This window comes from Octodon degus, unplaced genomic scaffold (genome assembly GCF_000260255.1).
Source record: "Octodon degus isolate 3935 unplaced genomic scaffold, OctDeg1.0 scaffold00013, whole genome shotgun sequence".
Classification (NCBI taxonomy): Eukaryota; Metazoa; Chordata; class Mammalia; order Rodentia; family Octodontidae; genus Octodon; species Octodon degus.
In genome coordinates this window covers 20461266-20488595 of record NW_004524589.1, presented here as the reverse complement: position 1 = coordinate 20488595, position 27330 = coordinate 20461266, and the positions used below count along the sequence as shown (strand labels likewise).

At 34.1% G+C, this 27330-nt stretch overlaps 1 protein-coding gene across 1 annotated transcript in view; it reads right to left on the bottom strand.

The window, feature by feature from the left end:
• The window catches only part of Mycbp2 (MYC binding protein 2, E3 ubiquitin protein ligase), a 328854-nt gene that overhangs the window by 211899 nt on the left and 89625 nt on the right, over window positions 1–27330 (bottom strand). Inside the window, 7 exon segments of the mRNA XM_023709607.1 lie at window positions 11525–11729; window positions 15246–15404; window positions 18304–18468; window positions 19897–20101; window positions 21779–21855; window positions 24976–25114; window positions 25231–25304. Coding sequence (XP_023565375.1) covers window positions 11525–11729; window positions 15246–15404; window positions 18304–18468; window positions 19897–20101; window positions 21779–21855; window positions 24976–25114; window positions 25231–25304 — 1024 coding nt within the window.

The following is a 27330-nucleotide window of genomic DNA, read 5'->3' as shown; positions in this document are numbered from 1 at the left end:
AAATTTGGAAGATCACTTACTATCCAATAAAAACTATACAATAATATGCCCTATTGAATTTGTCCATGGACATTCCTTTTATATGTTGTTTATAACACTAATCTTTCTCAAAAGTTTTCCAAAGATTAAAGCAGACAGAACACTTAACTCATTCTATAGGGCCAAGATGACTCTGACACTAAATGTAAAGGCACTGTAATGAGTTAAAGACAAGATTAAAAAATAAAAATGCTACAGATCAATATCCTTTGCTAACACTTATATAAAAGAAAATATCTGAATCATATTAAAAAGATATGATTAATTCCCAAAATGCAACACAACAAAATCCATGTAACACAACACATTAGAATGAAGAGGAAAAACATAATCATTTTAATCAATACAGAAAAAACATTTGACAAAATTCAGTTACATTTTGTGATTTTACAAAACCATTCTAGTGGAGTCAGGGATATAACTCAGTAGCACAAGTGCCTGCAGGGTGAGTGCAAGGTCCTGAGTTAAATTCCTAGTATCACAAAAATAATAATGAAATAAAATAAAATTCTAGTAGGAATAAAAGGAAATTTCCTTTATAAAATTAAAGCCATTTATAAAAAATAAACCATGAACACCACAGTCAATGATGAAAGGCTGAAAGCTTTGCCTCTCAGATCAGCACAAAGAAAAAGATGACCATTTCTATTTCATATAGTACTAGAGGGTCCAGACAGAGCAACTAGACAACAAAAAGAAATAAAAGGGATATGAATTCAAAAGGAAAAGTAAAATTATTTACATACACAAACATATTCAGACCTCAAATACAGAAAATGCTAGATTCCACAAACACAAAAGTGGATAAAAGAAATAAATGAGCAAAGCAATAGGATACAATGACAACATACAAAAATCAATTGTATTTCTTAACATTGAAATGAACAATGTGTAGGCCCAGCGTGAATGTGGGTCCATCTTCCTGCTCCTAGCACATAAGACACCTCCCTAGCCGAAACCCAGGTCATGCGTGTGTGTGAGTCTATCCCCTGCTCATCAGCATCCAAGACCCCTCCCCAGCCAGACTCCAGCCCAAATGTGAGTGTGGGAACTTCTGCCTACTCCTCGCAACCAAGAGCCCTCCCCAGCCAGATTCCAGGCCCTGTGCTAGGCCTCCTGTAGAACCCTGCAGCAGAATTCCCTGCAGAGAGGCTAGGAGCTAGACCCACCCAGCTAATCCAGGAGCTGAACAGCTTGCCAGAGTGTCACAGCTGGTTCACCTCTATGAGCTGCAGCAGGAAGAAGCTGAGCACAGAAGCCAAACCAAAGCCAGATACATCTGCACAAGTTCAAAGTTGGTAGATACAGAATCGGTAAGCTGAGGCACTTTGCTGGACCCAGATCTATGAAAGTGTCCTCTATTTTTTACTCTTGATTTACAGAGGGTTAAGAGGTAACCTGGTGAATGAGTCTGCCTGGAAGACCCCACATAAAACAAGGGGAGGGGATTACACAGAATATAGGGAAGCTAACTTAAATACAAATTCCCAATTTAATATCTGCTTAGCTGCACAGACATAATGTTTGCTCTTACTGTCTAAAATACAAACCCATTAGTTACAAAAGTTTGTCAACTGCCAAATATGACTACCCATTATTAGTGTTCCTAATTGTAGTTCTGGAAATGCAAAACTAAAACTGACTGAACAATATAATCTCTTGGGTAAGAATTTCAGTAGGTGCTAAGGTTATAACTGCACCAAAGCTCTACCCCAAAGGTCAGAGAACATTACTATACAAAATGACAAAGAGAAGGAACAAAATGCAAGTTCACACCCTGAGCCCACTCAGAACAAAAGAAGAAGACACAATCACAGAAGAAATTGGGAATCACATAGCTGAAGTGTTTCTATTAATACAGTCTGAAGTAAAGAAACAACCGCAGAAAGGTATAGAGAAACTCAGATCAGAAATAGTTGGGGGAGCACCCAACTATGTAAGATAAATCTTAATAGACATGAAAAATTTAATATCCAATAACACAATCTTAACAGGACAACTTAACACCCTCTGATCCCAAAAAGATAGGGCAACCAGACAAAAAATTAGAAAAGAAGTAGCAGAACTGAACCAGGGCTTGGAACAAATGGACTTAGTGGACATATACAGAGTGTTCCACCCAACCACAACTCAATACATGTTTTTTTTTAAGCTGCACATAGGACATTATCTAAAATAGACCACATACCAGTCCATAGCTCATGGTTAAGTATACGTAAGAAAACAGAAATTCTCCCATGCATATTATCTGACCACAGTACAATGAAACTGGGAATAAATGACAAAAGAAACCAGGAAAATCCCATAAATACATGGAAATTGAACAAAACCCTCCTCAGCAACTAATGGGTCACAGATGAAATTAAATAACAAATTAAACAATATCTACAATTCAATGAAAATTCAAGCACAAATTACCAGAATTCATAGGGGGCAATGAAAATAGTTCTGAAAGGGAAATTTATAGCTGTGAACTCACACATGAGGAAAACAGAATACGAACAAATAGATAACCTAATACTGGAACTCAAATGTCTAGAAAAAGAACAAACCAAATGCAAAGCCAAAAGACAAAAGAAAATAATAAAAATTAGAGAAGGAGCTGGGGAGATGGCTCAGTTGAATAAGTGCTTCCCTGGCAAGCGCAACGGACTGAGTTCAATCCCCGGTTACGCAAAAAACAAACAAACAAACAAAAAACATTAGAGAAGAAATTACTTCAACCAAGATGAAGAAAACAATTGAAAGAATTAACGAATCAAAAAACTAGTTCTTTGAAAGACTAAATAAAACTGATAAGCCCTTAGGTAACCTCATCAAAAAGAGGAAAGAAAAAACTCAAATACGAGCAATAAGGAATGCAAAGGGTGAAATTACCACAGATCCAGTGGAAATTCAGAAGATCATCAATAGCTACTTTGAGAATCTTTACTCTAACAAAATAGAAGACACAGAAGTAAATAACAGATTCCTAGAAAGGTACAAATTACCAAAACTGAATCAAGAAGATACAAGAATTCTTAATTACCCAATAACAGCCAATAGCAAACAAATATAATAAAAAACTTATTGACAAAGAAAAGTCCAGGTCTTGATGGATTCACAGTTTAATTGACCTTAACAATTGTAGAATTCACAGTAGAATTATAAAAGAAATTTATAATCCCAAAACTGCTGAAACTCTTCAATGAAACTGAAAATGAAACAATTCTCCAGAAATCATTCCTGGAGGCAAGTATTATACTGATAAAAAGCCAGAGAAATATGCAACTAAAAAAGAGTACTACAGGCTAATCTCCCTCATGAATATAGATGCAAAAACCATCAATAAAATCCTAGCAAATGGAACACTGCAAATCATCAAGATTACACACCACGACCAGATAGGATTCATCCAAGGGATGCAAGAATGATTCAATATATGCAAATCTATAAATGTAAGACACTATATCAAGATAGCCAAATCCAAAAAACACATGATTATTTATATTGATGCAGAAAGGCTTTTGACAAAGTCCAACACTCATTCATGTTCAAGGTCCTACAGAAAATTGGAATAGATGGCCTCTACCTCAATCTGATAAAAGCCATCTAAGACAAAACAACGGCTAATACTATTCTAAATGGGAAAAACTGAAAACTTTTACTCTCAGATCTGGTACGAGACAAAGATCTCTTCTATCTCCTCTCCTATTCAATATAGTTCTGGAATCATTAGCTTGAGTCATTAGACAGGGGACAGAAATAAAAGGAATAAGAATAGGTAAAGAAGAAGTTAAACTATCATTATTTGCAGATGACATGATACTTTACTTGGAAGACCCAAAAAGCTCCACCAAGAAGCTACTAGAATTAATACACAAATTCAGTAGCATAGCAGGATACAAAATCAATACCAAAACAGTCAGTAGCATTCCTCAACAGACATAACAAACACACTGAGAGGGAAATTAGAGAAAAAAGAGATCATAGAGGATTTCAGAAAATGGAAAGATATTCCCTGCTCATGAATAGGAAGAACCAACATGGTGAAGATGGACACACTCCCAAAATAGTTGTACAGATTTAATGCAACCCCTATCAAACTACTACCAACATACCTCACAGAGCTAAAGAAATCATTCCTAAAATTTATTTGGAACCAGAAATGACCTAGAACAGCAAAGGCAATCCCGGGCAACAAAGACAAGGCAGGAGACATCAAAATTCCTGCCTTGAAATTATACTACAAAGCTACTATGATAAAATCAGCATGGTATTGACAAAAAAACAGACCTGAGGATCAATGGAATAGATAAGAAGATGCAGAAGCCACTACAAACACACTCAGCCACCTTATCTTCGACAAAAGGGCCCAACAGGCGTACTGGAAGAAAGATAGCCTCTTTAACAAATGATGATGGAGAAACTGGCTCTCTACACGTCGAAAACTCAAACTTGACTCAAGTCTATCATCATGCACTAAACTAGTCAAAATGGATTGAAGATCTAAACATTAAAACAGAAACATTAAATCTCCTGGAATAGAAAGTAGGAAGAACTCTTGAAGACATAGGGATAGGCAAACAGTTCATGAATAAAAATCAAACTGCATGGGTAATATTTGAAAGAATTATCAACTGGGACTGCTTCTTACTGAGAAGTTTTTACACATCAAAAGAAATTAGCAACAGAGTGAAAAGACAACCCACAATGGGGGAAAAAATCTTAACTAATCAGCACTCAGACAAAGGTCTTCTCTCTAGAATTTATAAAGAACTGAAAAATATTAGGGCCCCTAAATTTAAAGACCCAATCCAGAAATGGGCATCTGAGATGAACACACACTTCTCAAGAGGATAAAATTCTAGAAGCTAATAAATACATGAGAAAATGCTCCACATCACTAGGCATTTGTGAAATGCAAATTGAAACAACAATGTGATACCATCTCACCACAGAAAGAATGGCTATGATAAAGAAATCAACCAACAACAAATGTTGGAGAGGCTATGTGGAAAAATGAATCCTTCTTCACTGCTGGTGGGAATATAGAGTGGTGCAACCATCATGGAAATCAGTGTGGAGACTCCTTGGAAAAGTAGGACTGGAAATCCCATTCAAGCCAACTATCCCCCTACTGGGAATTTTCACAGAATTGAAAGCATCATATCATAGTGATATATGTGCACCTATGTTTACAGCAGCACAATTTGTGATAGCCAAATCTTGGAAGCAACCAAGATGCCCATCACCTAAAGAATGGATGAAAAAGATGTATTTTTATACAATGGAGTATTTCTCAGCTACAAAGAATGATAAACTTGAAGCCTTCATATATAAGTGGATTCCAATTGAAGATATACTCATAAGTGAAATAAACCAGACCCACATGTGTAAATATCATATAGTCTCCCTAGTATAAGAACTCAAAAGAAGAAATAAGCATAGAAAGGTATAACACAAATAAATGGAAAGCAAGAACTTAAGGATTAAACAATGAAGACAGGGCAAGGAGAAAAGGAAGGAAACATGGCAGGGGCAAAACTACACATTTATATACACAAGATTGTTAAGGCAATGATCCTGAGAATCTCCATCAGCTTTTTGAAACTAGCAGTTAATTGGTAGGACTCTCACCCTGACTAACTATATATGCTGATACCTGTGAACTAAGCAACTGCACTGAAGATAGCAATGTGTAATACTGAGACCATGCTTGGATTCCTTGTCATACTGGTCTTCTAAAAGCATACTGCTTTTAATGTCATATCAATTACTGCTATACTTTCTCTCAAGTAAATATTTGTTTAAAAAAAAAGGTAATAAATGAAAACAAGAGACAAGAAAAAAAAATCATAGGACTGTCCTGCTAAATGTTGTATATGGTTAGATTTCTAAACTGCTGTGGAAAAATTTATAATTGTTTATTTACAATTTTTTTCCTTTTTTATTTAATTTTTTTTTCACATTCTGTACTGGTTTAAAGTTTTGCCTATCAACAACTGATGGAAAATACCTGTTCCATGTTATGTCTAAGATGTCTGATATTCTGGCAGATACCTATGTTAAGCTCAACAGCCTATGTTTTAGTGTAATAATATCATTAATCTTTTCTTCTGGAGGGTTAACAGCTAAAGTGTGTAGACCAAAAAATGAGAGAAAAAGAAGGGCTACAAGGACTGCCAACATTTTGGTTATAGTCCTTCAAGGTTCATAAGGACTCAGGATGTAAGAAAACCTATGCTATAATATCCTGAAACTCAGGGCTGTCCCAAATTTTCTGATCAAGGAGATTATGGGGCCACAGAGGAAAGTGATTGATGATGTAGAGTGTACCTGAGGAGAATCACATGAAAAGAAAGAAAACATTCTCTCAGGCTTTCCCAGAGAGCAAACTGGTCAAGCAATGGCCGTAACTCATCCACATGGCTGACAGTGACAAAAGATCTACAAACTGTTGTACAGGGTTTCAGGGTAAAGCCTGAGGGGATTTGACTGAACTTATTAGACACAAAAGTTGTATTTCTTTTTATATAGGTCTTTTATCTTGGTCTTAACCATCCAGCAGAAAAGTATAAAAACAAGGTAAAAAAAAAAAAGTAAATCCATTAATATGCGGAGCTGTAAAAGGCTCAAGTCAACAACTTCTGACACTGCCACATATGCGGATAACCCACTACTATTATAGACTACTGGACTATATTGGATTACTTTGCTGAATTCATGCACCTACAATATATAAATGGCAATGGAATACCCATCTTTGACAAAAGTAAACAAAAAAGGGGGATATAAATTTAGGGCCATTTTGTAGTTTTATATATATATATATATATATATATATATATATATATATATATATTAGCATATATAGCTACTTTCTCTTCGTTCAATGAGAAGAAAGTTTTGAATTAATAGTTTTTAGAGAAGATATTATGTTTGCATCTTGTACTATGAATTACTAGTACAAAGCCAACAATATGCAATGTATTAATTATTGTAACTGTTTTACTAACTTGTTTTGAAACTGTCTCATTGTTACTTCTCTTAATAAAATATTATAAAAAATGAATGAACAGTATGTAAAGAAAATAACAATAAATTCTATTTACCATAACATAAAAAAAATAGTAATGCACCTTAAGAAAATCAAGGATTTTTACAGTGAAAACTATAAAACATCACTGGAAGAAATAAATGAAAATACGTTCCATGTGCATGGACAATAAGACTTGACATTGTTAAGATGTGACTACTATACAAATCATCTACAGATTCAAATGAATTCAGATTTCTATTAAAACCTCAATGATACTTCTTGAATAAATCTAAAATCTATCCTAAAATTTACACTAAATCCCTACAGACCCTAAACAGTCAAGAAATATTGAGAAATTAAACAAATTATTCATACTTTATTTCAAAGTATACTAAAAGCTACTGTACTCAGAAGTGTGATAATGGCATAAGTCTCAGAGATCAAGGGAATAAAACAGATGACTCAGAAATAAACTCTCATGTATTGTCAAATAATTTTGACAAGTGTACCATGATCATTTGATGGGGAAATACTACTTCCAACAAGTAGTATGAAAAAAATGGATATACACACTGTAAAAGCATGAAATTTGATCTTTCTCTAACACCACATATAAAATTAGAAAGGAAAAAAGGGAGAAAAGCAAAAAAATATCTATCTATCTATCTATCTATCTATTATCTATCTATCTACCTACCTACCTACCTACCTATCTATCCATCCATCCAAGATGGTTCTGATAATTATTCTACTATTTTCTCTTAGTTCACTGAAAAGAAATGTTTGTGGTAAAATTATTTGAACAACTAAATATGATATCTTATACCCTAAATAATTAATTTAAAGATAACAATATTGAATGTAGTAATCATTGTTATCCTCCTAATATCTTACTTTCAAGTTGTTTATTTTTCCTCTTTAAATAAAAAAAACCTGAAAAATGAATCAAGAACCAGCATTCAGACTTAAAATTGTAAAAAGTCTTAAAAGTACTGAGTCAATGTTTCTTGATGTGAATTTGGTGATAATTTCTTAGATACAAAAGACACAGGCAACAGTAATAAATAGACAAACTGAATTTTATGAAAATTAAAAACTTTTGAACATTAAAGATAGTATCAACAGAGTAAAAAGGCAACTCACAGGCACAATATGCAAATCATATATATGACAAGGAGTGAATATCCAAATATTTACAGAACACTAAAATACAACAAAACTAAAATCCAATTCAAAAATGGGCAGGGCAATATAACGAACAATTCTCCATAGATCTACAAATGGACAAAAAGCAAGTAAAAAGATGTTAACATCACTAATTATTAAAGGGAATCCAAGTGAAAATTATAAAATATCACCTCACATCCATTAAGATAGTTGCTAATCTAAAAAATCAGAAAATAGTAACTGTTGAAGATATGGAGAAACTCTAACACTTTGTGTAAAATGGTACAGTCATCATGAAAAAAAGAATAGTGGTTACTTGAAAAGATTAAAAATAGAGTTACCACATACATGGGCCAGCAACTCCACTTCTGCATATAGATCTCTGTGGTGGTTGATACACTGTGTCAACTTGAAAAGTTGGAAGCTTGACTGGATGGGCTCAGGTGACTCCACACCCTAGGGTGAGGAGGGCTTTCTCTAAGAGTGACTCAGCACAAAAAGGATATAAGAGAACTGAGGAAGGATTCTGCATGCCACTTCCTCAGTGGAACTTGATCTTTGCCAATCAGCTCTGGTCTTCAGTTGATATGGAAGGATGGGAGAGGCTGATAGATGCCTCAGCTGCTGCTCCTTCCTCTGCTCTTTGCTGTGTTCTGCTGCCATGAACTGCTGCCTTCTATCTTGTGCTACTCTGCCTTGGAGCCAGCTGAGTATGGACTAAAACCTCCACTAATTGTGAGCTACATAAACCTTTCATTCCTTATTTTGGGTGTTGGATATTTTGCCCTAGCAACGAATAAAAAGTAACTGAGACAATCTTTAAGAGATATGTGCTCAAGTAAGTTCACAGCAGCATTATTCACTACAGCTAAAATGTGAAAACTCAAATGTGCACCAAGGCTTGAAGGGATAAGAGAAATATGGAATATTGTTCAGCCATAAAGAGAACCCTACAGGTCATAAAAGAAACCCTGAGGACATTATAGCACTAAGCAAAATATTCTAGTCACAAAAAGATACAGAATTCTACTTTTATGAGGTACTCAGACTAGCCAAAATCATAGAAACAGAAAAGATAATGGCAGTTGCCAGGGTCTAAGGACAGAGAAGGACAGGCAGTTACTATTTATTGAGTAGTTTCTTTTTTTATGGTAAAAACAGATACGACATAGATGATGGTGAAGGCTGCCTAACAATATTAAATACTTAACGATACCAATGAACCATATAGTTTTAACTGGTTAAGATGGTCAGTTTAGTCTATGGCCATACCACCCTGAACATGCCCAATCTCATCTATCTCGAAAGCTAAGCAGGGTCTGGCCTGGTTAGTACTTGGATGGGAGAAGATGACCAGTTTACGTTACATGCATTTCACCACAAAAAGCAAACGAGAGAAAAAAAAGTACTTAATTTTAAAATTTGTTTTAAGATACTAATCCATAATTTTATAGTAATTCAAGTCATGTTTAAAATTCCTTAGCTTACCAATATATCCCTATTTCATATTTATTCCTATGTTAATTTTGACTCATTAACAAATTATTATAATTGGTTAAGTACTTTCTGTAGAGTTCAACAAAAATTATTGGAGATTGGCTAAATAGAGAAAAAAGAATAATAACTTTTAAGAAGAATTAAAAAATTTATAATAGATGTACATATCACATATATAGGTAGATATCACACATATATATTTGTGATATATGCATATATCACACATATATCATATATGATACATATGTAATATATGTATATTTCATATATTTTATATGTGCGTGTGTGTGTGTGTGTGTGTGTGTGTCATATACAGCCAGACATAGTGTAGTCACAGCTTCTTAGGAGGCTGAGACAGGAGGACCACTTAAATTAGAAGTTTAAGATGAGCCCAGGCAATGTAGTAAGATCTGATCTAACATACAAGCCTTAAAGAAAAATCCCATTATATGTGACCTAAGTTTGATAGGTAAACTTGAGATCTGAGATGAAGTACTTAACTAAAAAGCCTGCTAAATTATTGGTATCAGAGATGCAGAGTGGTAAGTGTGCCTCTGGACTTTTCTTCACCAAGTGTCCTCAATTCTTCAAAATCAGTCAATTATTAGAAATCTGATCTGACAAACAACATGCCAATATGTTGTATCAACTATAAAAAACTGGATTCAGAATTCCCCCAACATCGTAGAAGGAAGATGGAGATGCATTTTTACTCTGCCGAACTTACACATCAGCTTTAAATCGGCAGTAACCAGAACTTTGAAAAAATTAAAGTGATAAAAGGATACAGAAATAAGTATAACAATTATGATACAACTCTAGAAGTACCTAAAATAGTGCACAGAAAGTTCAATTAAATAAAATGACATGTACCAAATCAGGTATTATATTTGATAACTTTACATAAAAAATGCATGCTTAACAAAAACATATTTGGCATTAATAAGCTTACAAAAAGAACACAAAGTCATACTCAGAGATGGAGAAATTTGTGACTTGTTTCTAAACATGACTTAAATGAATCAAATGAAGATACTGGGTGTACTTACGCTGGTATTGTCAAAATGAATTGAAAGAAAGGCAAAGATAAAACTAAATTACAAATTATTGCAGTACGATTAAAGCGCCTACTTAGGCAGACACAGCGGCCAGGGTTCGATCCCCAGTGTGCCCTGCCACCTCCGCCCCCAGGACATGCTGAGAAGGTGATTGTGACTGGGCGTGGTGGCATGTGCCTGTAATCGCAGCTCTTGGGAGGCTGAACACAGGCAGATCACTACAAGTCCTATCTACATACTGAGACCCTGCAGATCCTTACTAAAATACAACAAAAAAAAGAAAAAAAATTAGTGCAACAGAAAACAATATATGAATTTTAAGTATATATTGTCTTTTCTTTTTTTAATTTTATGTATTTGGTACAGGGCTTCACTATGGAGCTTGGAATCATAGTGATCCTCCTGTTTCAGCCTCCCCCCTCCCTGGGATTACAGGCATGTGCCACCATATCCAGTCTTGGCAGCCAGCTGGGCGTGCTTGGAGCGGGGCCAGCATGGCATGTGGTACTGGGGATCAATCCCTGGTCCTTGTGCTTGCCTAGGCAGGTGCTTAGACCACTGAGCTATCTCCATGGCCCACTAATTGTCTTTAAGAAACAACATGGTTGTCGAGGATGTATCTCTGCAGCAGTGTCAGTCATGAGTTCGAATCTTAATACCAAAAAAGGGGAAACAACATAGTCAAGAATGTGCTCTGAGTTAATTTCAAAAGGGATCTACACAGTGAAAATCCCTGTCTTACCCTCCAGGGACTCTGTCTGGACGCCCACTGCTGACACAGCTGGCTCCATAGCCTGTGCAGTCGCCACACACAGTGCACACCATGCACTGCTCCAGCTTCCATTTGTGCATGCCCGGAGGGCACATCATGGACTTCTCTTCTTTTTCATCTAGCTCTTCTTCTAGGTCTTCATCCATTGCTGTTGCCATATTTTCAACTCCAAAACCTATTTGACATATCAGTTTGTAATTTTGATTATTCTATTGTCAAAAAAAAGGTATTTACCAGTTTAAAAAGTAACAACACAAGGATCACAAAAACGTAAAATATAAATAAAAAAAATTTTAATTTAGGGAATGTTAACAAATGTTCTATTTACTTTCTGAAAAGAGAGGAAAGAGTATGGTCAAGCACATCACTTCATTGTCTATCATACTTTTAGTCTCTTTTCCAGCCTCACTACCAGTACCTCACACTCAAAAGACCAAAGAAAATCTCCTGGGCCTATTGTATGTCAAGAGTCTCCACAATTTAAGACTCATTGTATTCAAATATACAGTATATGACTTCACAAGTTACAGACCTCCAATAAATTTCCACAAACAAAATTTCTATACAAGAAATGGGAATTCACCAATATGGTCCCGGTTTTTTAACCTTATTTTTTCCATACACATTATATTCCAACTGAACCTAAATTCCACCTGCTTCTCAAGACATCCTGTGTCCCTTCACATGCTTAGGATCTGTGCTCATTTTCACTCCTTCTACACAACTTTTCATCTGCAAGATGCTTTTTCTTGTCTCCTCTACTAGTAAAACTTTCTGTCTTTCAAAAACTTAGCTCAGAAGTCATTCCCTGTGAAAATACTTATTACCCTTTCCAAGGAATCAGTCACTACCCTCTCATAGTTTGTTCGTATCTCAACTGGAACTTTAAAACAATTGTGTTATAATTTATCTAATTATTATTTTATTCCTTTATGGGAAAAAAAATCAAACTTTTTTTTTTCTTTTTCTTTTTTTTGTAATGTATTTAGTACAGAATTTATAGGGTCTCCCTACAAAGATTGGACTCATAGTGATCTTCCTGTTTTCAGCCTTCCAAGCGCTGGTATTACAGGTGCGCTATCATGCCCAGTTTCAATTGCTCTCTCAGCACGCCTGGGGGCAGGGCTGGCATGGCAGGCTGGGGATCAAACCCTGGTCCCTGCATCTGCCTAAGCAGTACTTTAATCTGCTGAGCTATCTGGCTGGTCCTCAACAAACATTTGTGAAGGACTGGACTATAAATAATATGTCTATGGTCAGATTTTTTATAACCTTTTACAAGTATAAAGTCCATTATTAGCTTGTAATACTGTATAAAAAAATAGCCAGTGAGTAGATAAGACATCACATTAGTTTGTAGACCTATGTTTTAAGTACGGAAGACTATAACAATGAACTATTACAAAAAAAGTTTAAATCAAGTGAGAATGACACATCTGCATCAAATAACCATACATAAGTACAAAAATACAAATGTAATAGGGTTATGAAGGAACACAGTATTACTGTAAGAGAACAAATCTCAGGAAATCAAGTAATTATTTTGTTTTCCCTTCTAGATTTAGATCCTCAAAGGCAAGTCTATGTATTACTCATCTGATCTCTTATTCTCAATGAACTTTATCTTTTACACCTACAACATAAAACTAACATAGAATTACCACTCAATATAGGTATGGCTAATCAGTCAGTAATGCATAGCATTATATGTAGCCTCTTTTGACCTTGCGGTTTCAAACCAATTAGCAAGCTGGGAAATGAGAAAAATAAGATCAGACAACTTTGTCTAGAGTTAGAATAAACAATCCTGAAGGAAGCCAAAGTGACTTTTTATGTAAAAACATCTAAAATGTTTTGAGCACTTGCTTGCATATGGTCTACATGCATTTCTCACTTAATCATCTTAACAGTACTATAACTGCTATCCTCATATTAATTTACACATCCTATGTACTGTCAAGTCACAAAGACAAATACTAATTCTAATTCATATATAAAAGCCCCAACCTGGCCACATAAAGAAAAATACTAAAAGGGCCATCAAGATAGCTCAGCAGACTAAGAACTATGCTTAAGCAAGTAAGCAAAGAAGCTCAGGGACTGGAGTTTGATCCACAGCACTGAATGCTGTGCTGGCCTTGCTCCCAGGTGTGCTGAGCAGGCTACTGAGACCGGGTGTGGTTCCATACGCCTGTAATCCCAGCCCTGTGGAGGATGAAAACAGGAGCCTCACTACGAGTCTGAGCTGTGTAGTGAGACTCTGTACCAAATACATAAATTAAAAATAAATAAATAAATAAATAGAAAAATACTAAAAATAATTTAATAATTTATCCCAGAACGCTGGATGTGCCAAGTGAGCCACGGAAACAGGGCATGGTGGCACACACATGTAATCCCAGTGCTGGGGAGGCTGAGACAAGAGGATCACTATGAGTCCAAGCTGCATAGCAAGACCCTGTACCAAATAAATAAATAAATAAAATTTTAATATCTATGTATAATAAAATATAGTCAAAATATATATACATATGGTAAAGTACAAAAATGTATGGTGTAGAACATTCTCTTTGTCCTAGCAACACTACCCAAAACTGTGTTTCACCAGTTTAACAAGATAAAATATTTTCATTAAAAAATAATACATTTTCTTTGCTTTGCTTTCTTCTTTTTAAAAGTCAATATAGTCTAACAGATAGCCCTTATAAAAATGATGTACTCTAAATACACATACATACACACAAACTCATTCACAAATATACAACCAGAAGTTAAAAAATGGGATATCTGAGATCCAGATATTGGTCAAACAGAAAATAAACTGTAAACAAGAAAATAAAACAAAGAAAATAAACTTTAGTACATATGTGGTAATATTTTAGTAAACAGCAGTATACTAATCAAATATGACTTTGTTAATTTATATAGTTTATTCCATAAAATATTGTTATGTGAAGCACAGCTTGATGCTAAGTTCTAGTAATATGTATTGGTTTTTTTTTTTTCCAGCTCATACAAATTTAAAAACAGAGAGCTAGACATTGAAGTGAAAGATACAGGATGATAACAAATAGAAAAAACTGAAAGTGAGAATGAAGTAGACCCATTATTTCCAAAAGAAACAAACAAAATAAACCCATAGCAACAAGGCAATCAAAGGATAAACCCAATTTTTTCAATAACCTGAGGATAGGACAACATACTGTGAAGAACGTCAGTCTATAATCTTTTCTTGACAACAGGTCAGATATTCATAAGAATCATTCTTAGATGTAAAAACAGATTAAAGTACAAGAGTACATGATATAAATGAGGAGGATAATATTTGCCAGATAAACTTTTGACAAAATAGCTGAAAGTGAAGACATGGTACAAAAGGATCTACCAGTACTAAAGAGTTTTGAAAATTAACTTCTCTGAAATAACTCAGTCATCAAAAAATTCTAAATCAAAGAGGCACCATTATTCTATGTAGACTTTTACGAACTATAAATGCAAGCTACCTCAGAAACTAAAAACGTTAACTATATTTGATTTTTCCGGGAATATATAGGAAATCCAATCATTTTCTTAATTCATAAATAAAAATATCAAAGAGCCATTCATTTAGAAAAGACTAAATTCTTTACTATGTCCTGAGAACCAATATAAAGACCACACAATTTGTAATATCCAAAAATTATACGCTTACCTTTCCCTCCTTGGTTCATGGCACCAGTGTCTCGTCCACACTGCCCTTTATTATTTACACCAAATGTCCAAACTTCTCCATTCTTCATTAAAACACAAGTGTGAGCCTTTCCCATAGCTACCTGAGTTACAAAATGCCCCTTCAAATCAGTTACCAAACCTACAGGAAAGACACAAATTTGGTAAAAACAACAACAAAGTCCCATGTGAGCCTAGTAAAAGAGCTACTTCAGTGAAGACCTTTTAATTTCTGGGATAAAAGAACTCACCAAAATAGTATGAAGTAGGTAGACAAGAGTGGCAGGATAACAAAAAATTATATTTTTAAATTCTGTAATACAGTTTTAATAAATCTTAACATGTTACTCAGATGGGATAAATCTTTACTGTAACATTATTTCAAGCTTACTTCTGAATGCTTACTCAAAAGTATATCACCTCTCAACTGTATTCAGAAGGCCAGTAGGCCTCAAATTTTTGGCACAGAAATAAAGAAGCCCATATATTATTACTTTACCTGCTTTAATCCTACTCCACAAAACTAAAGTAAGACTATTCCCATAGTAGCCTGCAATGATGTTTTTGTAGAAACATGTAAGACTTTCCAAAGCACTACAGCATTTTTCAGTCTACAATGCCTTCCTGTATGATCTACTACACAGCTATTTTTTAAACTTCCCTTATTCACATATAACTTTCACAATACTTGTCACACCCAATTCTGCCCATATTTAATATTTTTGTATCAACTTTAAATTTGCAGGATTTTTAATCTTATCAATTAGTAACAGTAAAAAAATGAAAGATTACTATTTTTCTAATAATCATTAGAACAAAACCTTTTTTAAAAATTAAAGTTTTTGTTTCAAATTTCAAATAATATCAATCTTCCAACTACACAGGGAAAACTAATTTACATTATTAGCACCAATACCACTTCCTTATAGGCACTGCCTTTCTCTTAGGCTCATGTGGGCCTTTCTATTAAATGTACCTTAAAAATTTTTCAGTTCACTTGAAAAATGACATATTTAACAGAAATAATTCTTATTAACAGTACTAGCTGACATTCTTGAGGCTTTACTTATTCAAGACTCCATGCCAAGCATTTCTGAAGCATTACCTCTGGTAATCTTTATACAACAATTACATAAAGCAGGTACCATGTCTAGCTCCCTTTAAAGGGAATAAAAAAGAAAGCTCTAAAACAAGTATGTCTTGTGAGTGGCACAGGGCACAAAATAACTACTCATGTGGTCTTGTTAGATTGTAAACTTTTAAATTATGTGATTTTTTTTTCAACTTGATTTCACAGTGCTCAAGCACAGAAATGCTTAGGAGACAAAGGACCGCTCTCTATGGAGAGCACACAAGGCAGTGCTAACTCTCTCCTGAGACCACCAAACAAAGCTCAACAGAAAACCATATACATGTGTATCAGACGTTACATGTGCTTCTGCAACTTGAGTGAAATGTTGTGATTACTAATAACAGTTCACTTATTTCCGTATGTCTAGGTTTAAGTTTGGGTTTATTGTATTAGTTCATTTTATTTACTTGTTTCTTTCGTGAAACCAGGGATTGAACTCAGGCCCTCATGCTTGCCAGGGTAGTGCTTATGCTACTGAGCCATCTCCCTGGCCATATAAGTATCTTTTTTCTTTCTTTTTCTTTTCTTTTCTTTCTTTTTTTTTTTTTTTTTTTTGTGGAACTGGGGATTGAACTCAGGTCCTTACACTTGCCAGGCAAGTATTTCATTTTAATGTTGTAATAAAAATAACAAAAGCATTAACCATATTATATATTTTACATACAGCTCAAGACAGTTCCTCTTTACTCAGCGCAGCCCAGGCAAGCCAAAAGGCTGGGCACTGATGCTCTAAAAGATTAAGTAAGCTGTTAGTCAACAAAAAAACATTGATGCTAGCATCTGGATCTGTTTATAACCACTATACCATACCTCTTACCTATTAAAATTCTTCCATATCCAACAGTCTCCCAAATACCCAAGAAGACAGGGAAAACTACACTTAGTTGGCTCCTCCTTACACACTATGCCTTATACCATGTCAACAGTGAAGAAATATATTTTGAATAAATGCATAAATTTCAATCCTACCCAAGAGAATTTTAGCAAGCAATATTTATACTGAGCATTATTTTAAAACTACACATGCATTACCCAAAAGCTTGATTCATTTTGATATTTTAGCTAACTGAGAATTTAAATATTGCCACATAAGGTTAGCATACATTATCACCTGGGTATAACTTAACTTAATAATTGGTATAACAATGTGTGTCATTTGTCCTGCATGAGACAATCACTTAATCTTGCAATCAAACTTCATTGTTTTCCTTTTCATAACAAAACTCAAAGGCTTTTTAAATTTATCTCACAAAATCTTCCCATATGGGATGATTTATTATACTCATCTCTGATAACCGGAAAGAAAATCTAGAAACCAAATAGGAGTTTTTGAGATTACAGTTTATTTAGTTCTATATCTCATATTCAATTCTGAAATTTTTGGTTTTCAGTCACCCTTGCGCTTGCTAAGGGAGCGCTTATTCTACTGAGCCATCTCCCCAGCCCTTGGTTTTTCAGTCAACCAATCATTTGAACAGCAATTCTTGAAAAGCTATCAGGTATTAGACCTATACTAGGCATACGGGATTTAATACAATAGTAGGAAAGAGATAATCCCACTCTAATAACCTAATGGCAGAAACAAATAATTCAACAATTATAAATCAGCTTTATTATAAAAACTATTTCCCAAAAGAGATCATCACTACTACTCTAGGGGCAGGCCACATGAGCACCTGAGTGAGGGAAAGCTTTCCAGAGAAGGCCACCATGTTCCATTTCTAGTCGTACATGAAACTAGGAACACAGCTGCCTATGACAAGATATGAAGAAAACTTTGTTCCTGAATGTTTAAAATGAAAATGCAAAGAAAGCACACTACAAATGTGAGTGTCCAAGCATGTCTTTGTAATACCTAATGATTAGCATTAGACTGTTTCTGCAAAGAAATGATTTTTTTTTAACTTACTTGAACTATCAGAGTAAATGGCATCTTTTCCAAACATATATAGTTCTCCATCTTTAGATATAACGGAACTACTTCCATTATTGCAGGCTGTATACACCACAATCTTTCCTTCCATTTTAATTATCTTTTTTGGCTTATATGGTTTTGACTGCCGTCTGCTCTTTGCTTAAAAAAAAATTAAGAGTACATTAAAGGCACGTATACATAATTAACAGTAATAACAGCTTATATATAAAGTCCAAAGGGGGGGAAGGGCACACTATTTGTACTTATGACCCATTTTAATCATTTATTTTTCACAAAGTCCTTGGATTTTCAACATATCAGTAAAAATGACTCAACTTGCCAGTCTCTCCTGGTCAATTAATATTTAAACTATCATTGTCAATTTTTACTGTCACATTTTCTTTCTTAGTAGCAAAAAAAAAAAAAAAAATTCTGATGAATAAATAGTAAAGTTCCACTAAATTTCTCAGGCACCAACTCTGGGCCTGAGACTGTGTCTCAGTCTGTCTATCTGTCTGTCCCTCTCTCTCTCTCTGAAACCTTCCTATGTCTTCCTATATCCTGTATGGCATATAATTATAATAGAGAGACAGACAGACAGACATATTCCCCTTTTCTCTTAGGTAATGATTCATACTTGTTTTTATACTAAATCCTGAAAAGTAAATTAAGTTTCTAATTCATTCCACATATATTTATTAAACAACTCTACCATGTAAATAAGATATTATAAAGAAAGGAGATGTACATATATGAGAAGAATTATTAAACTTGATAGCAGCTTCTGCTCTCTAAAACCAGATTCCTGAAATAAGTAAAGCATGGAAAAATCAAACAACTATTCCTTTACTTAAGCATTTCCTGTACACCTTTCAGAATCTAACTATATTGTTGTGCGGGAGCTACTCTGACATGACACAATCTACACACATAAAAACAATATTCTCCAAATACTAGAAGGAAAAATGGGCTGTGCAGAAGCTTTTGAGAAATGGTAATACACTTCATGGCTACTTTAAGAAATATTTATATTATCTTCTAACTTCAAAACCTTATTCTTAGAGATGTTACTCCAATGTGCTAGTATGTAAGAAGAAAGAGAAATGATATTTTGAGAAAGACTCTGAGCAGAACAAAAAATATAAGAGAAAAATAGAGCTGTTCTTTTTTTTATTGTTAAGCAAAGATTTTTGTCGTAGAGAAACAACACTCAAAACAGTAATCTGTGGCCAAACTATTACATAAGGTTATGTAAGGTTTAATATGTATTACTTTCAAAGTTTTGAACTTCCTAAATTAAATTCTGAAATAATATGTTTTTACAATAAGATCAAATGATGTAACAAAAAGAAACATACATTTTCAGATAAATAGCCATGTACACAAAGCACAACACTTCATAAATATGAGCTCTAGATAAAATGAGCAAACACATCTTTTTGATATACAGTATGCCATTTAATGAATATGCCACAATTTGAAATTCTATTAAATGTTGGTGACATTAGTGTTACTGAGGCTGACAGATTTTATCTTAAAATAATCTACATTATTTTTACTAAGTACCCAGTTAATTAAACAACTTACTTGACTCTCCATCTTCTCCTTTACTAGCAGATCCTGTAAAGAATATGCTTCCATCTTCTGCAACTAAAAGGGCATGCGAACCATCATGTCCAACTGAGAAGTGAACTATTTTTGGCGATTTTGTAATTGGTAGCTCAACCCACTTTCCTGCTGAAGGACCGCCTTGTTTGATTCCAAGACTCTGATATTTTCCAGTGTAATATATCTTATACATTAAAAAGAAAAAAGGAATTACAGTGGCTTTGGAATAGTAAACTATGCTTCACATGAGTTAACAAACTTTTCAAAATTTTATTGAAAAACAAAAATAATAAGAACCTAAGCTCTGAAGAAGCTTCTGCTTCAATACATTGATCTCTGCAATGTCTGACTTATTACACAGGCTACTACTCTCCCCAGGATACTGCTATGTGTTAATTCAGTGAACTTCTGCATGTTCAGTCAATGTACTTCTGTGTATTTATAGAAATTTGAAATGAATATTTTATCAAAATAAGCACAATATATAAATTTGGTATAAATGAAAAAAGTACACACAAAAACCCAACTAAATGCTTACAAAAACACGTTCTATTTTCTTTTCTTTCTTTCTTTTTTCTTTTTTTTGCGGAACTGTGGATTGAACTCAGGCTCTTGCACTTGCTAGGCAAGCACTTATTCTACTAAGCTATCTTCCCAGCCCCACATTTTATTTTAAATTTTTTAATTTTTATTTTTTAAAGAGAATAAAAATAGTAATAAAAAATGAGAAATTATACAGAATTTCACTTATGAAATTAATACAAATTTGACAGTATTTGCTATATCATATAGTGATGTCCTCAACTTAGTTGTTTAGATTACCAGACATATGCATACAAAATTAGAGAAAAAAAGTTGTAAGCATTTAAGAGAAAAAAATGAGAAAAAAAAAAAGCATTAATTGCTCCTTTCCATAGACTAGCAGAAACCCACAGTGCAATTATCCAAGCCATCCTGCATACATACATAGATATATCTTTTTCTCCACTCCCTCCCTCCTCTATCCATCTCTTCATCTCAGTAATTCCTTTCTTTGGAGCACATTCATTCCCTTTTCACAGTATCTATTGTACCTTTCAGATTTTATTTACTCTTTCATGTTCTTAAACTAGTGAGACAATATGATGTTTGCACATGTGAGTCTGATGTTTTCACTTAAGAGTATGATCTCTACTTGTATCCATTAAACAATAAAAGCCACAAATTTATCATTTTTTATAGCTGAATAATACTCCAATGTGTAAAAATATCTCATCTTCTTTATTCATTCCTCAGTTGATGGGCATTTGGCTTGTGTCCAGGATTTAGCTATGACAAATTGTGCTGCTACAAACATAGGTGCACATATATCACTGTGGTGTGATGTTTTTATTTCATTTTGAAAAATATCAAGGGGAATATCTGGGTTGAATGGGACCTCCAATCCTAGTTTTTTGAGAACCCTCTACACTAATTTTCATAGTGGTTGTATCATTGTACACTCCTACCAACAGTGAAGTGTTCTTTTTCCCCCACAGCCCCTTCAACATTAAAAACACAACATTTACAAAGTTTATTGAGTTTTATGTTAAATACAATTGTTTCATAATACTTTTTTTTTTTTTTTTTTTTTGGTGGAACCGGGCATTGAACTCAGGCCCTTGTGCTTGCCAGGGAAGCACTTATTCTACTGAGCCACCTCCCTGGTCCCAAAATGAAGGCTTTTTTTTTTTTTTTTTTTCAGTACCAGGAATTGAATCATAATACCATTTTTAATATTCGATTTTACAACACAATGCTTAAATATATAAACTATATAAACTAATCAATGAATTACACAAATTCTCTCATAAAGCAGAGAAAGTTAATATGAGTCATTTACCTTTCCATTTGCTGTTTTCATTAGTGCAAATTCTCGTCCTGCACCAAGAATTGCTGACTCCTCATCAAATCCTGTACCTTTAACACAAGGCAATAAAGATACTGAATTTCTAGTATGAATAACTCCAAGTAATTGTATTCTTTTGAGTAATTTAAACAAATTCAATGAACAGCACTCAAAAACAAAAATGACAAAATGTTTTGTATGCCTGAGTTAAAAGAAAAAAAGAATAGGTACATTATTTAAAAAAAACACACAAAAAAATTAAAAAGTTCTGTACCAGTAATATTTCTTGAATTAGGACAAAAATGGAAAACTTTTTACTGAATACCAATTAAGTATGAGGCACTGCAGAGTTTATCTCATTTGATTTTCACAATTATATTGCCCAGATAATAGAAGACTAAAAATAAATCTTGGGAAGGTTTGTCTTGCTATAGTCATTTGGTGATGTAAAATAAATATTCCAATTAAAGCATTTCAGATTCCCTGTCACATGTTTATTTCTACAGAAGAACAGTTTATATAGTTTCTCCACAAATTTGAATATTTACATGTATATACATACACACAAATCCATATACACATTTTTCAAATTGCAAAACTATGACTAATTATGAGTACATATACAGTAGGTTTTATTACTTTGTCCTGTCATACAAACTACTAAATAGAGTAGAGGCTTTCTTTTTCTAAATATATTTGGTACAGGGTCTCATGACACAGTTTAGACTCATAGTGATCCACCTGTTTTCAGCCTCCCTGGCGCTGAGATTACAGTAGTGCACCACCACACTGAGTCATGGTGGCTGGCTTAGCACATCTGGGGAAGGAGAAAGTGTGACATGTGGTGTCGGGGATCAAACCCCGGTCCCTGTGCTCACCAAAGCAGGTGCTTAGTCCATTGAGCTATGTCACTGGCCCTAGATTAGAGGCTTTTTAAATTAAAAAATCTATAGTCTCAATTCAATATATTTTCCTATAGAAGAATATTTAAAAACTATATAATTAAGATTATACAAAGTAAAGCACTTAAAAGTGACATGGAAAATAAAAACAGACCCTTGTAGGAACTAGTCATCCTAATTTCTTCCACAATACAGTGAGACTAAGTATCTTAAATCCAAAAAATACTCTGTGATTTTCTGTATTTCTATACTCAGATATAAGACTATTGATCAGTTTGTTGAATTGGTTAACTATTTTTATAATCCATAATAAGGTCATTCTACAGATAGCTTTAAAATCTGTTCAAATAAAAGTTAAAGGTTCGGCTGAAAAACAAATGGATCTGGAAGTCATGATGTTAAGTGAAATAAGCCAAACTCAGAAAGAATAATTATTTCATATTCTCATTAATATGTGAAATCTAAAAAGATGACAAAAAAGTAGAAGAGAACTATGATTAGATGAGTCAGGAAAGAAGAAGAAGGATAGAAGAAGGAGAGACAGGTAATAGGGGGCATAAGTATGATGAAAACGCATTATATACACTGAAACTCACCAAAGAACATGTGAAACCAGGAAAAAGTGAGAAAAGAAAGGTGACTGGAGGAGAGTTGAAAATTGAATATGCTATGTTCACAAACACACAAAAAAAGACAGTAAATGGTTTCAATCAATACCAGCTCAACACATGCCAAAGAGTACAACTGACCTAGGTCTTTCACCATGCACTAAAAGAAAATAAAAATGGATCAAAGATCTAAATATTACAACAGAAACACTAAATATATTCGAGGAGAGAATACATAGAAACCTTAAAGATGTAGATATAGGTAAGGATTTCTTGAACAAAATGTTATACAACATCAATACTAGAATATCCTATTAAAAAGCTTTTGTGCGGCAAATGTAATCACCAACAGAATGAAAAGTCAACCCACAGTGGGAAAAATTTTTAGCCAGTTGTCCCTCCCCTCAAACAAAGGATTAACAAATATCTAGAACGTATAGAGTTCAACAAAATTAGAACTCTGAAATTCAAATACCCAATCAAAAAGAGGGCACCTGAGCCAGCAAGATAGCTCAGCAGACTAAGCACCTGCTTGGCAAGCCCAGGGACCAAGATCAATTCCCCGTCTTGCATGCCACACTGGCACTGCCTGGGGGCATGTGCTGAGCCAGCAACAGAGTCCAGGTGTGGTGGCGCACGCCTATAATCCCAGTGCTGGGGAGACTGAAAACAGTAGGATTACCACAAGTGCCATCTGTGTCGTTAGACCCTGTACAAAATACACAAATGAAAAAATACAAAAAGAGGGCATCTGAAGTGAACATTTCTTCTACTTCTCAGATGAAGAAGTAGAAATAGCAAATATATGAAAAATGTTAAATATCATTGATTATTCCAGATATGCAAATTAAAACAATATTGAAATTTCATTTCACCCTCAAAAGAACGGCTATCATCAAGAATACAAACAATAATAAATGCTGTTTGGGCTCAGGAGGGAAGGAATGCTTTTCCACTGCTGATGGAAGTGTGGACTGGTGCAACCACTGTGGAAAACAGTGTAGAGATTCCTCAAAAAAAAAAAAAAAAAAGAAAAGAAAAGAAAAGAAAATATATGCCTAGAGGTACCATTTGATCCAGTTATTCCCCTTCTTGATATCTTTCCAGAGCAATGAAAAGTATCATATCACAGCAATATATGCACACTCACATTTCTAGCAGCACAGTTTGTCACAGCTAAATCTTGGAAACAACCCAAATGCCCATCACCAATAAAGGGATAAAGAAGATGCAGTCTTTTAAACATTAGAGTTCAGCCATAAAGAAGGACAAACTTGAGTCATTTCTAGGTAAATGGACACACTTTGAGACCATAATTCTTTAAGTGAAATAAAGCAGACACACATGTATAAATATCACATTCTTCCTCTGGTGTGAGAAACTAAAAGTGTAAATAAGGATCAAAATGTATAATAGATATTGTGAAATAGGAAGAAATTGTACAAAAGAAAGGAGAACCAGGGTGGAGATGAGGAAAGGAAAGAAAGGAAGAGAAAATATTACAAAAAAGGATAAAATAGAAACAAAGCTTTGTAATTAAGAGGGGGGTAATGGGGGAAAAGAGGTACTAATATAAATCATGTACAGGTACAAACTCCCCTTGATGGATGTGATTGTTATTTAAAAATAAATAAATAAAAATAAACACAAGCTGAACTGCAGACTTATTTTGCCATCTTACTTATTATATGCAAGTCCTTTTCCAGATCAAATAGTGAGATGCCACAGGCATGTAAGCATTTTCGTGCCAGTTTAAGTTGCAATTCTTGTTGCAGGACAGGTTCAGTACTTGTGGCAAATATTCTGACAACAAAACCATCCTAAAAGAAATAAAATATTCATAGTATTATGTTGTATAAGTCAGTTCTTTGAGGCTTTTTATCTAATAAAAATCAAATAAATTTGTGCCAGATACTCATGCTTCACAATTACTTACATCTCTTGAAGCAGCTATCTGATTAATATACTCTCCATCCGTGAATAAAATATTTTGACCTTCAGTGTGGCAATCTGTGCAAAAGGAAGAAAAAGTAATAATATTACAATAGAAAAGAACAACTCACATAATGATTTACTCCTCTGTTGGAAGTCAGAATGAGAATTCTCCACGCAATAAGGACAGACTTAAACTCAAAAGGACTGTTTTTAACAAAAAATTAGAAATTAGAAGAAACTAAATAATTCAACTAATAATACTTATCACATTTTGTGCCTATAAATCTTCCATAATCAAGGACCTGGAAGCCCACCTAATTTCAAAATGAATTAGTATTAAGTACAGTCTAAAGTAAACATGCACCACCATGAACAAACCGTAATATTGGTTACAACCATTTCAATGCAATCACATGCGATATAAGCAATACTTTATCCTCAGACATATATCATTAGTGTCACAGAGAAATACAGATAAGCCTAGAGCCTCTGTATTTTATGGTGTCCAGCTACAGATATCCCTTGCTTTATAAAATAGGTAAAATTCAAAACTAGCTATAATTTCCCATATAGAACTTCTAGCGTATTTATGTTTTAGAAATTTTTCAACATTCATCCTTCATAGGACAAACCCATGCTTATTTCTGTCTCAAAGAGGAAAAGATACTACATAAATTGCCATAAATTTTTCAATATTGCATTTATCTCTATAAAATTAGTGTACTACATATTTTTAATAAAAATAATGCTCAAGCTCAATTATAACAAGGGATACCAGTATTACAGAAGGACCACTGGAACATGTGTTAGTGATTACTGCTGAGTAACACAAATCTACAAGCAAAATCAACATCAAAGTATAAATTTATCCTTTTAGAAAAATAAATCTTCAGCAAGCAAGTTTAAGAGCACACACATTGCCCAAAACAACTGCAGAGAACTAGGATGAATCTCTCCATTAATCACAATATCAAAAGAATTTTTTTTCATTTCTAATTGCACCTAAATCAAAACACCATAAAATTCTGTTTTTTTTTTTTGTAATGCAGTAATGGAGCCCACCCAAATAAGCTGGATTACTCTATATCTTTGCCCAGGAGCTTCATACTAGCATACTTCCTTATTATAAATATGCAAAACACAGGCAGACCCTTACCAAATAGAGAATTCAGTGATCACAAACTGGAAATAGAAACTGGGAGACAAGGCCCACTTGTAGCCCAAGAGACTTGGTAATCAAAGAGAGGAGAAATCGAAAGAAAGAGTTCCTAGTCCACTGTACAGAATACAAAGAGGCGCAAGAAAGATGCTTCTCAAGCTCTAAGCAGTAAGATTTTAAACTAAAAAGCAAAGAAGAAAAACTCATTATAATTTCAGACAAATGCAGAGGTGGAGGAGTGAAGCGGCGCAAGAGTAGTAGCAAAAACGCCTCATGGAATGAGGCAACCTGTCACCAGACATGGAGAGTAAATGACAGAGGATACATAAGGTCAGGCAAGATACAAAGAACGAAATGACAATAATCAGGGAAAGGTATGTTTTAAGGTCATCCATACTTGGTTAAAATAACTTTTTAAAAAGTAGTCTAGGAACATTAAGCTCAAGAAGTTACCTGATTTATATCAATTTTAAACATGGCATTCATTATCACCTATAAACCTAGGAATTCACTTCTGTTCTTGATGGGAAAGCTACAGCAGACTTGTCCTATGTAGGAAAAACTAAAGGTACTATTGAAGAAAATGTAGTCCCAGTCAAAGAAGTGACAAAATGATAAAAGTCTTCAGGCTTCCAGGCTGAGTCTTCCTGACGTGTCTTCATGATTTTCTCTTTATCTTTTCTTTATTCATCGTATAATATTATAAGACAGTATCTTCAGGAAGATATCAAGCAACATCTGTAAGCTCAGACAACACACAATATGGGCTATCCTCCCAAACTTTGGTTCAGTCTTCACCACGAATACAGCACATATTTATGGAACACAGAAAGCCACACTTACATTGTTAAAAGCTGTATTTCATAGGTTAAATGTTGCAGAGGGATTTAAACTGAACAGAACATTATCAAATGTTTTTAGCACACTTGAATAAATAAAACA